Here is a 12300-nt window from a genome sequence, read left to right on the forward strand (position 1 = left end):
GGGAGAGGAAGAGGGAGAAGGAGAGGGAGGAGAGAGAGAGGAGAAAGAGGGAGAAGGAGAGGAGGGAGAGGGAGAAGGAGAGGAGGGAGAGGGAGAGGCAGAGAGGGAAAGGGAAGGGGGAGAGGGAGAGGGGGGAGAGAGAAAGGGAAAGAGGGGGAGAGGGGGAGAGAGGGAGGGAGAGGAGGAGGTGGAGGGAAGAGGGGGGGCTAACTGGTAATGACCTGGCTTTTTGAATCGTCAAAACCCACCCCCAGTAACATACCTCCTCCAATAAGGACACACTTCCTGATGCTTCCTAAACAGTTCTATCAACTGTAGACCAAGCATTCAAATATATAAGCTTATGGAGGGCATGCTCATTCAAACCACCACACTCCAGGTAGACTCCCAGCTCCCCACAGTATCTTCACAGCCCATCTAAGGCTGAAGCCTGTCTTGAACTTTCTGCTCTGCTTGACACCACCTTCTTGCTGAACATTTTCTTCCTTCTTCTGCCTTCCTGTGAAAGTACAAACTCCTTGGCAGCAAGACCCATGTGATACTCACATATGCTCTACAAGACAGCAGGGCTGTCTCCCATTTCCTTAATCAAGAATGAGTGCTCAGCCACTCTCACTTGCTTCAACAAGCTATTGCCAGGAGGAACTGCATGGCCTAGGAAAGGCTTCGGCCTGCACCACTGCCTTTGTTCACAAGAATATTGTGAATAGAATTCACAGAAATATTCTCGGCCAGTTTAAATATTGGACTGACTCCTACTTTCAAAAAAGTCTTAATGCTGAGAAGAGGCCACACACATGAAATGATACCCACAAAACATTTTAATTCTTGATAGAGAAATATGAAAAATTATGAAAGATTCACCTCTCCCAGACAGAGAGAGAAATTCTATTCCTGCCTGAGCCCATATTAAAGAGGAGGGAGAGATTCACACTCATAGCAGCTTCAGACACCAAGTCAGGTAAAGGAAAAATTTCCCTTCCACATAAAACTGTTCCAAGAAGAAAATAGAAATTTCTCTCTCCTCACTAGTCCATAATTCTGCCAATTTCAGATGGCTTTTAAATAAAAGCCAGCACAAGAACCAGGTATCCCAGATTTCCATCTGGAGCTTCTGGCGGGTAGTACAAATTGCTAGCTTAGAGGAAGGATCACACTTGATAGCAGAGGATAAGGACACCATCCAAGAGAGCAGCACACACTGGGATGCTAGTCTAACTCAGCAGTGACCATGGTTACCATCACTCTCCTCCTCTTGCTTAGTTACTTTTTCACAGCAACATGGAACAAGGAGAGTCCAGTGGTTCTGAGACCCCAGCATAAAAACAAAGGTCTATAAAATTAAAAGGAAAGGAAATTTGTCCAAATCATAAATGCCACAGTGTTTGACATTTAAATATCATCTCCATAAAAGTTATTTGGTAAGCATATAGGATGATACCAGAAAAAAAATAGCAAGAAGGGCTGATTTCAAATTCCAGTAGAATGTAAGTTTATATTGTCCTGTATCTACCAATATACTCATCCACTCTAAAACTGACACCTATTTTCCTGTTTATGCCAATTTTTATTAGCATATATTGATCATATTTAATAGTTTCCTTTTCATACATATATATAATGTACTTTATTATCATGTTACACCTGCTATCCCCCCCCCACTGGTCCTCCCAAATATACAGCAGACATCCATCATTTTGTCTTTCTGTATGAGAAGTGTGTGTGGTGTGTGTGTGTATGTGTGTGTGTGTGATATGAATGTATGTGTGTGTGTGATATGAATGTATGTGTGTGTTTGTACAATTGTGCTCACCTGTGAATGCCACTGTCTTCACAATCACTCTCTACTTTTCTTACTTTTGAAACACGGTCTCTTACTAAAAACAGAGTTCTCTGTTTCAGTTAAGCTGGCTGGCTAGTGAACCTGTCTCCAACACCACGTGCTGGGATTATAGATCCGTATTTCTGTGCCCACACCTTATATGAATTCTAGGGAATCCAATTTCAGATCTTCATGCTTGCACCCCAAGCACTTTGCCCATCGACCCATCTCCCAGGCTCAAACATCCATCAGATGTTTGGTCAGAGTGCATGACAGCAGAAATGACTATATTTTAAACATTATTCTTCTTGGCATTTTGGAAAGTGTTGGCATGACAGAGATGCACAGGTGGTACTGATGTCTCTGTCCAGTCTACATGGCTCTGTAAGAACCAAACACCAGCCACTGCTTTCCATTTTCTTTCATGAAGTACAAAAAAAATTATATATCATACTAGAAAAGACACTATCAGGTGGGACGGAACAGATTAGAGAAGCGAACCTTTCAGTGAGGTCCAAAAGCTAACAGTACCACAATTCCTTTCCACTATTGCCTATTAGTAATGGGCTGATATTGTACAGGCAGACAATACTGCCACTGAGACTTTGGGTCTAACCCTAGAATATCTCCCCACATTGCCATCCATAGATCTGAAGTCTGACCCCCCCCCCAACTTCCTGGCTGGTTAGCACTGTGTACCACTGTTGTGGAAAGAATACAGATATCATAAACCTGTACCATCCAGAAACTAATTCTCTCCCAGTCAACACTCAACTACAACAGATCTTTATTGGATAAGCACATGCGAATGAGTCTGAGATTTGGTGGGGATATCCCAGTGTTCAATTATATCATCTATTACTTTCTATACCAAGAATACTGCATTGCAATGGCACAGTAAAACATTGGGACACAAGTAAAGTTCAATTTTGCCTACTGTAGAAATGCACCCCCAGAGACCACACAAAGCCAAGAGGCTAAGAGGAGTCAGATATAACTATTCAAAGAGGTTGTTTGAAATTTTCTTCAATTGTTCAATATACAAATGAACAAATACAAATATTGTATACAATATATAAAATTTCAATTATTCAATATACAAATATAAATATTGTATACAATATACAAATCTTCAAATATTTAATATACAAATATATATTCAAATATAACTTAACTAGTAAAGAATGGATAAATCAAGATTATAATATGCTTTTCCCCTAATATTTAGTCTATATATAATAATAGGCAAACTTGAATGTAGGCCCCTACCATCACGTTCCTCTGTATCACCACTTCTTTCTCTTTTTTTGTGCTAATAGAAAAGATGAGATAGCCTCCATGGAGACACTGGGAGCGCCTACTGAAGCCCCTGTGTCATCCACAGGTAAGTTTGGATCTCATTTCATCTCCTTCAAACCATCATGTACTTGCAAAGCACTCCATGACAAAAGCTGGCATAAATTATGATGCACCTTCTCATTTCTAGAACTTTAGGTTCTATCGCTGAATGTCCAGATGCATAACAAATACTGCTTGATCAGTACATTTAAGCATAAATACCTTTCAAACTGCTAATTTCTCAATGATTTCTGGGACTAGTAATATAGCACAGTGGAGAGTGCTTGCCCAGGTTGACACCCTGAGTTCAATCCCTGCACCACAGAGAAAATAATACTAAAATTCCATTTTCATGGATTTTGCCAAATATTTTCCAGAAAATTTATTTTAATTTAAATAATAAATTATTGCTCAAATTGGCAAGCACCTATCTCAGTGCACATTTGGGAATGCTGAGTATAACGTCTTACCCTTAAGGTGGTTTTTTTTAACCTTTTTGTTGCATGCGTGTGTATGTGTGCATGACATGTATGTCTGAGTGCAGGCTGGCACAAGTGGTGATCTGAGGATGACTTTGTAGCATGGGTTATCTCCTCCACCTTCACATGGTTCCAGGGATCACGCACAGGTAATCAGGCTTGTAAACCAAGTACCTTTAGTTGCTGAGTCACTCACCAGCCCTAAATATAAATTTTTAATATTTACCCAAAAAGAGATAATAATTTTATATTTATTAGGTGTTTAAAATTTATTTTTCATGTATTTCATCTATTTATGGCAGTCTTATCATGTTCCCTTATAACTTAATAATACTTTAGTGAGTACAACAGATGGCACATGCCTATAATCCCATTACTCAGGAAATTAAAATGGAAAGATCATGAGTTTGAAGCCAACCTGGGCTATATAGTGAGCTCAAGATTAGACTGAACTATATAGCAATACAGTGTGTTAAATGCAAAATGTGTCATCTGTATATCACATATACACTTTTAAAATGTATGAATATTTTGCCAAGATTATATACATGTACCATATGTGTACAGTGCTGGTAGGAGGCTAAAATTAGGTGTTCGGTCACTTGGAACTGGAATTGCAGTTGTGAACCACCATGTGGGGACAGAGAACCAAACTCAGGTCCTCTATAAGAACATCAAATGCTCTTAACCACTGAGCTGTCTTTCTTGCCCCATTTTACGTATACTTTCAAGTATATAGAACTATTAAACTTCTGGGAAATGCTTTTTTTTTAGTAATGTTAATGATATATTTAATAACGCACATTTTGGAGTTGGAAGGATGGAGGTCAGTAGAGTATTCTCTGGATATCTAAATCTCCAGGTTCAACCCCCAGCATCACTTACACTGGATATGGTACTTTGTGCCTATAGTCCTAGCACTCAGGAAAGGGAGGCAGGAGGATCACAGCTTGATATCATCTTGGGAAACATAGTAAGTTTGAAGCCATAATGAGTTTGATATATGAGATCTGTTCTCTTTTTAAGAGAGGGAAAAGATGTTCTTTTAAATCTATATGTTAAAATATAGACTTTTAGACACTGAAAATGGAGTTCACATATATATCTATTTACTTTAGAGAAATCTGCTGTTACTTCATTTTTATATTTCTTCTAAGTTAAAATAATTTACTATTTCTAAACTTACTTCTAAATAATGCAACAAGACTAGTTCAACTTCAATTACAAAAAAGTGAAAAACATCCTTTAACCAAAAGTTGACTGGTTGTTAATTCCCCTTGTAAATGGGTGAAGTTAGACTTGTGATTCTTAATATCAAGACTTATTTGTAAACATATTATTTACAAAAAGCCTTTGTTAAAAAATAATTCATGCTTCTTTTTGTATATAGTACAGTATAATCAAGCTAATACTATTAAAAGTTGCTTTTCTGTTTTTAAAAGTGGAAGATAGTGTGTTTTATCTGTCATGAATCTTTATAGCAAAAAAAAAAAGTTACTAGAATAAAGACTAAATTGAAACTATGTTAATGCCTGGGGGTGGCTCTGGGATTTGTAAAAGAATCGCAGCAGTATTCAGACTACTTTGGCAACCACATGGGCTTGGCTGCCACTCCAGTCTTCATCGTGTTCTCACTGACAGCCACTTCATTATTATAGAAAAACTGAGGACAACCAAAAGGGCAATTTTTGATAGTGGGTTCGATTGTGGGACTAGTCATTAGTTTTGGTAGCTTCTGTAGATGGTAATCTACCCTCAGATTAATGCTGGTGTTTGTAACCAGTGATTCAAGCACAATGGCTGTTTATCTATTGAGGCTACACATAGACCATCAGAGATTGGCTGACATCTCAACTCTGCTATAACTAATGCCAATTGAACACTCCAAGGACTTCAAAACTATACATTATCAATGATCAGAAAGTTCAGCCAATAGCCTAATGCCAGATCCACATGTATGTACCATTGCAGAAGTATATGAAACATAAAATTAAAATGGAAAAACAAAGACAATACAACGTCTCTAAAAATTACCAAATCCACAGAAATGTATTCTAATAAGAGTAAGTGAAATGAAACCCAAATAAAGAATTTTAAAAAACAGTTATTAGAACAAAGAGTTCACTAAAGAAATAAAAAGACTAAAAACAATTAAATTGGACTTCCAGTCTGGGCTCGAGCACAGAGCAGATCCCACTCGGGAGCTCTGCACCTAACCTCACAAAACCCATAGGAAGAGGGCCTCCCAGGAGCTCTAACCTGGGAAGTATCTCAGGTAAAAATGAATCACCAGGATGTCTGCTGTTAGAAGTTCTAATCCAGATGCTGGCCTCCGAACTTATACTACTCAGACCTTCGACAGGCCATTGACAAGAACATCAAAAAGCTAGAGATTGGCATCACTAATCTGAAGAAATCCCTCATTACGCTGTCTGAAGAGACCTCCAAAAATTGCAAAGGACTTTATTGGACTTGATTTACTCATTTACAATAGAAAAGACTGTGTACAGCTCTTGACTGTGCACAGCCCTTAAAGAAGAATGTTGCCTTTACATAGACAAGACAGAGATGGTTAAAGAGAGCATGAAAAAGGTCAGAGAAGGCCCTGAGAAAAGACAGAGAGAGAAAGAGAAAGATGAGAGCTGGTACAAGAATTGGTTTTCAACCTCTCCATGGTTGTCAACCCTACTTCTACCTGTGTTGGGACCATTAATTGGGTTATTTTTGCTTATTTCTTTTGGTCCCTGGGCCTTAAATAGGCTGACTAACTTGGTGATAAAACAGATAAATAATTTGGTAGCAAAACCTATTCAGATACATTATCATAAGTTAGCTATGGAGGACCACGAGACTCAAGATAAGGTTGTTACTCTATCCAGGGTGTTCCCAAAAACCCATCTCCACCCAACCTAAGAGAAGGGACTTCCGCCCCTAGACCAAGCAGAGAGAGGACACAAAGAACCCCCCCCCCCGGCCTGGCAATCTGAATTCTTGCTTAGGCTGCGAGCCTAAGCACTTCAAGGGAATATAAAGAAAAGTTAAAAATATCTCTCTAGGTTCCCTGAGGGACAAGCCTGACTGCATAGGAGTTGATGCATCCTGTCTCCAGAAAAAAGACATCGGGATGGGTATGGCTCTCATGCCTCACTGGACAACAACAGGGGGACTCGAGCCATTACAAAGTCCCCTTCAATTACTGGAAGTCAGGCCTCTATCCCTGCCTTCCCAAGATTAGAATCGCCACAGCCCTTCTATACTTAGAGAAGGGAGGAGATGTTAGGGACGGCCCTGTTTATACACTGAAGGCCTAAAATCAGCCATAGGCCTAAAATCAGCAATAGGCCTGTTATACATGTATACTAACACCAAGTCTTGGGTCTCTGTAGAAAAGCATTGAAACATATGGCCATAAGCTATTGTAAACAGGCAGCTTTTGTGGAAATTTACCAGCCTGAGTAGTCATAGACCTTGTAAATAGGTAGCCTTGGCAGATAATACCAACATAGATAAGGACAAGTCAATCATTGGCAGAGTCATAGTGACCTGTCTCCTGAACCTTCACCCAGCTGATACCCTGTTCTGAAAGATATTTGTACTTCCCCTGCACACCCACACTCCAGTGTCATCCCCTTCCCCACATCCTGCTTTTCTGTGTTTACAACCCCTGTGTGAATAAGTAAAAATTACGATTTGATTTAAAAAGAAAAACAGAAAAAAAAGCAATTAAATTAAAACTATGAACATAGTTCACACTTTCTATAGGTCAAATAAATTCAGTAAAAAGATGCACTAATAAGTTGATAAAGTTGGAGACAAAATATCAAAGTTTGAAGGCATGGTTATGAATTATAACATTCAGACAATGACAGATATCATAATGAAAGTGTACAAATAGAACAAATGAGAACTATGAGACACCACTAAAAGATGAAATTTATAAATCCTGAACATAGAAGAGAGTGTGTGTATGCATATGTGAGTACATGTATGTGAGTGTGTATGTGTGCATGTGAAAGCACAGGAAATATAGTCAATTAGATTATAGTAGATGATTTCCCAAACCAACAGAAAGAAATGACCATCAAGATACAGAAGGCATTAAAATGATAAAGAGACAAGACCAGAAAAAAGCCTTCTTATGTCAACAGTAGATGCAGACTACTAATGGTGCAGAAAAAAGAGGGGGAAGGAAGAGGGAGAAAGCTTCAAGAGAAGAGCAACAAATTACACAGAAAAACAAACTGAGGAAAGTGACAGAAACACTAAGATCAAGAAGGGCATGGAATGATGTGTCCCAAGCTCTGAAAGACAATAGTTGCCCATCCAGATTACTATACCTAGCAAAACTGTCTTTCATAAGTGAAGGGAAAACTAAAACATTGCATGATAAACACAAACTAAAAAAAACTAAAGATCACTGACTCAAGCACTACCGGACAAATACACCCTGAGCTAAATAAATCTATGAACCCATAGGAAAAAATAAACCATACTGTAATAGCAGTAAATGAAGAAGGAATACAAGATTTCACATATTTCAAAACAGCAAAATAGCAACAATTAACAATATTTTTGTTAATAGTTTCATTTCTGCAATTAGAAGACCTATACTAACAGACTGGATTTAAAAGGAAAATCTCTCTATTTGTCTGTAATAAACACAAAGACAAACACAGACTTAGGGTAGAAGGATGGAAAAAAGTATTCCAGGCAAATGAAACTAGAGAACCAAAATATGAATGTCCAATAACATAGACATCAAACCAAAAGCAATCAGAAGAAATAAAGGAAGTCACTTCATACTGATTGAGGGAACAATCCATCAAGAGGATATTACCATCCCAGGCATCTATACACCAAGTATCCAATACCTAATTTTATAAAACAAATATTACTGGATATTAATGTGCAGATTTTTCTCAACACAATAACAATGCATGACTTCAATATCCAACTCTCACCAAGAGACAAGTTACAAAGACAAAAGACTCAAAAAAAAAGCAACATTAGAATTAAAAGACATTATAGTTCAGATGGACTTACAATCGTTTTCAGGATGCTTTATCCAAACACTACAGAATATAAACATATCTAAGTAGCCCACGAAACTTTCTGTAAAACAGACCCCATTTTAGGATTGATGATTATGATTTATAACATTCAGACAATGACATATATCATAACAACCACAATAAATTGTGCTATCTGACCACAGTGAATAAAATTAGAAATCAATAAAAACTGCAAAATATGAACATATAGATGATAGATAGATAGATAGATAGATAGATAGATAGATTCATTGCATATACATATTCTTTATTTCATTGCATTTGTTAACAAGAATGACAACTGAACTAACCAAAACAAAGAAAGAAGATCAAAATTGACAAAATTTGAGATGAAAATGAAAACATCACAACATATTCAGAAAATCATCAAGACTGTAACTTAAAAGCTTATATTCTCCTACATTGGATCCCCTAAATGAAACGGATGTCATACATTTTGCCGTGATATGCTGTGAAAGTACAGTAATGAAAACAGTATGATGCTGGTTCAAAATCAGACACATAAATTGATAGAATAGAACAGAAGACCAAGATGGAAACCCATCTAGCTACATCAAGATTTTCTTAAAGGATGCCAAAAAGATACATTGGGTATATAGATACAGATATAGAGAAATATCCAATGTATATTTTTGTACGCACACACATATGCACATGCACACACACAAACAAACACATAAACAAGAACGCTCTGAATAATCTTTAGTAAACTTCCAGTTACTCAGGAAATCATGCCAACAACTAACAATAACAAGCTTCTGCAACAAGATAGAAAGTAGGCAATTGAATTTAAAAGTGTCCTAAATGATGGGAGAAGTATTTGCTTGCTAGACATCTGGTAGAGTATTAATACTAGAATATACAAAGAACTCAAAAACTAAACTATAAGGAAATCAAACAGCCCTTCCAATAAATGAACTAATGAAACAAATAGAAAGTAGAAGATACAAATGGTTGATAACAATAAGAAAACAACACTTAACCTCACTAGCCCTTAGAGAAACACAAATTTAAAAAACCACACTGAAATTTTGTCTTGTCCATTGGAATGAAAGTCAGTAAGAAAACTCACCACAGATCCTGCAAGGACAGGGATGGAAGGGAAGCCTCTACCGGGAGGAATGTGAACTAGCCATTCAGTGTGGAGATCACTATGGTGGTTTCTCAAAGCAAAAAATATATTTACCATATGACCCAGCTATTCTACTCCTTGGCGATTTCTCTGATGACACCAAATCAACATATCACAGAATTGCTTGCACAACAGTATAGTTTGCAGCCCAATGTATAGTAGCTAAGTTATAGCAGCACAGGAATAAAGGAAATGTGCTGTATACACACAATGGAATTTTCTTCATCCATAAAAATGATTGAAGTTAGATCATTTTCAGGGCAATGGATACAACTGGAAGTGATTTTATTAAGCAAATTAAGCAAATTTGTCTCAAAATGACAAATATCATGCTTTCCCTCATTTTTAGTTCCAACATGTCAGAAATTAGGATTTGGTGAGAAGGAGTACTGGCACCCTAGATAGGAAGCAAATGAAGGCACTCTTGAAAGAAGGTTGAACGTACTAAAAGATAAGATAAGCTATTTTCATTTTTATAAAAAAAAATATGGTATAAACAATTAGTTATAAAATTATAAAGTTTGGATCATTTGAATTGTCCTCCCAGGATGGAGAACACCTCCATCTCAAGTGCTTGTAAGAGACTGTCCAGCTACAGCTGTAAAGGAAGATGCCAGTGACATCATCCTTCCAGATCCTAATCAACCAAATGACATGTACTATTTTACCTAAAAGTATCACCTTCTTCAATACCCTGTCACACAATAAAGAGACTCTATAAGTAATCATAGTTTACTGTGTACTTAAAAAGGAAAAATGGGCCGGGCAGTGGCACTTGGGAGGCAGAGCCAGGCGGATTTCTGAGTTCGAGGCTAGCCTGGTCTACAGAGTGAGTTCCAGGACAGCCAGGGCTACACAGAGAAATTCTGTATCGAAAAACCAAAAAAAGAAAAAAATGGTTTTGATTTTCTCAATGAAATATAAATGTTTAAAGAAATAGATGTAGTGATTCCAATTTCGACATTACACAATGCACATGTTTGATATCCCATGAACATGTATAATATTACGTGCCCGTTGAAACATGTTTGGACTGGAGAGTGCTTAAGAGAATTTGTTGCTCTTGTAGAGGACCTGGGTTTGATTCTCAGCACCTATGTGGCAGCACACAACCATCTCTAACTCCAGTCCTAGGGGATCCAGTACCCTCTTCTGACCTCTTCAGGCACCAGTCACACAAACATCCATACATATAAAATAATAAAACAAATAAATCTTTAAAAAATAATTAATATGTAAATATGTTTTAAGTCATTTCTCCAGCTAACTCAAATGCTCCCACTAAAAACCACACAGTTCCACACCCAGTGCAATGACATCACAGAACCTCGTAGAGCTAAGTAACACTTTAAAAAACTTGGGAGAGAATATATTTTTTTGATATATCCTGTTTCCTAAGGCTTAAAAACTAAGCCAATACATTCTATATTTTTGTCTAATTTTTTAAAAAGCAATTTATTACTAATTACAAACTAATTGATCATAACACTATTTTCCTTGAACCTTTCTTTTAAAAATAATGAAATAGTAATTCATATAAGTTAAAATGAGTTATCCCTTGAATAGAACCTAGAAACTCCTTTCTTGGTATCAGTAACTAGAAATGGTTTTTATTGGTCTGTAAAGGAGTATTTCAAAAGGTGTCCTGAGGGGCTAGAGAAGGATTCGTAATGCTTTGTGAATATTTCTTTTCATTTGTTTTTGTATGTACATGTCCAACTCCCCATTAGACAGTGACTGTACAGTTTCTGCTCTCAGTGTTGTCCAGAGCTTTAAAAATATACAAGCATATATACATTCTTGTATACAAAATAAATATATGTAATCCACATTGGAAAAAAAAAAGGAGCACTTTGCTTTAACAAAGCCCACATACTAGCTCACAAAGCACTGTAACTCCAGTTCCAGAGGATTCAAACGTCTCTTCTGACGGCTATGAGCAAAAGGCACACAGATGGTGAACATAGCATATGCAGCCAAAATACTCATAATAAATAAATAGACCCCAAAACAGAGAAAAGCAAAGGGGCAACTGACAGTATCTTAATGTACTTTCATCTCTTGGAGTCCTTGATCTAAATTTTAATAATTAAAACTTACTGATTGCTAAAGCAATCTGGACTTTAAATACTTGAGTAATATTTTAAGATAATTTTCAGAAACAAGCTCAATATAAATACTTGTCTTTACACTTTTTAAAGAGTCACAAAGAGAAACATTAATCAACTCTCATAAGACAAATCACTTAAATGTACCACATGTAGTATAACCCCAAATTTTGGTCCCATAAAGAATAACTTAATGGATATTGAAAGTGTGACTTAATAGTTTTTTTTTTATAAAAACATATGTATAGAATCTCTGAAAAATGCGTTTAGAATGTACTTATCTAGGGTGACAGAAAAGACATATGGAATTATGGAATCTTGACATTGCTCTAATTTAAATTCTTCTCAT

At 36.9% G+C, this 12300-nt stretch overlaps 1 protein-coding gene across 1 annotated transcript in view; it reads left to right on the top strand.

Annotated features, from left to right (window-relative positions):
- The window catches only part of Impg1 (interphotoreceptor matrix proteoglycan 1), a 130401-nt gene that overhangs the window by 30180 nt on the left and 87921 nt on the right, over nt 1–12300 (top strand). The window contains exon 5 of the mRNA XM_028756217.1: nt 3142–3206. Coding sequence (XP_028612050.1) covers nt 3142–3206 — 65 coding nt within the window. The remainder of the gene's footprint in view (nt 1–3141; nt 3207–12300) is intronic.

This window comes from Grammomys surdaster, unplaced genomic scaffold (genome assembly GCF_004785775.1).
Source record: "Grammomys surdaster isolate TR1022 unplaced genomic scaffold, NIH_TR_1.0 126113, whole genome shotgun sequence".
NCBI lineage: Eukaryota > Metazoa > Chordata > Mammalia > Rodentia > Muridae > Grammomys > Grammomys surdaster.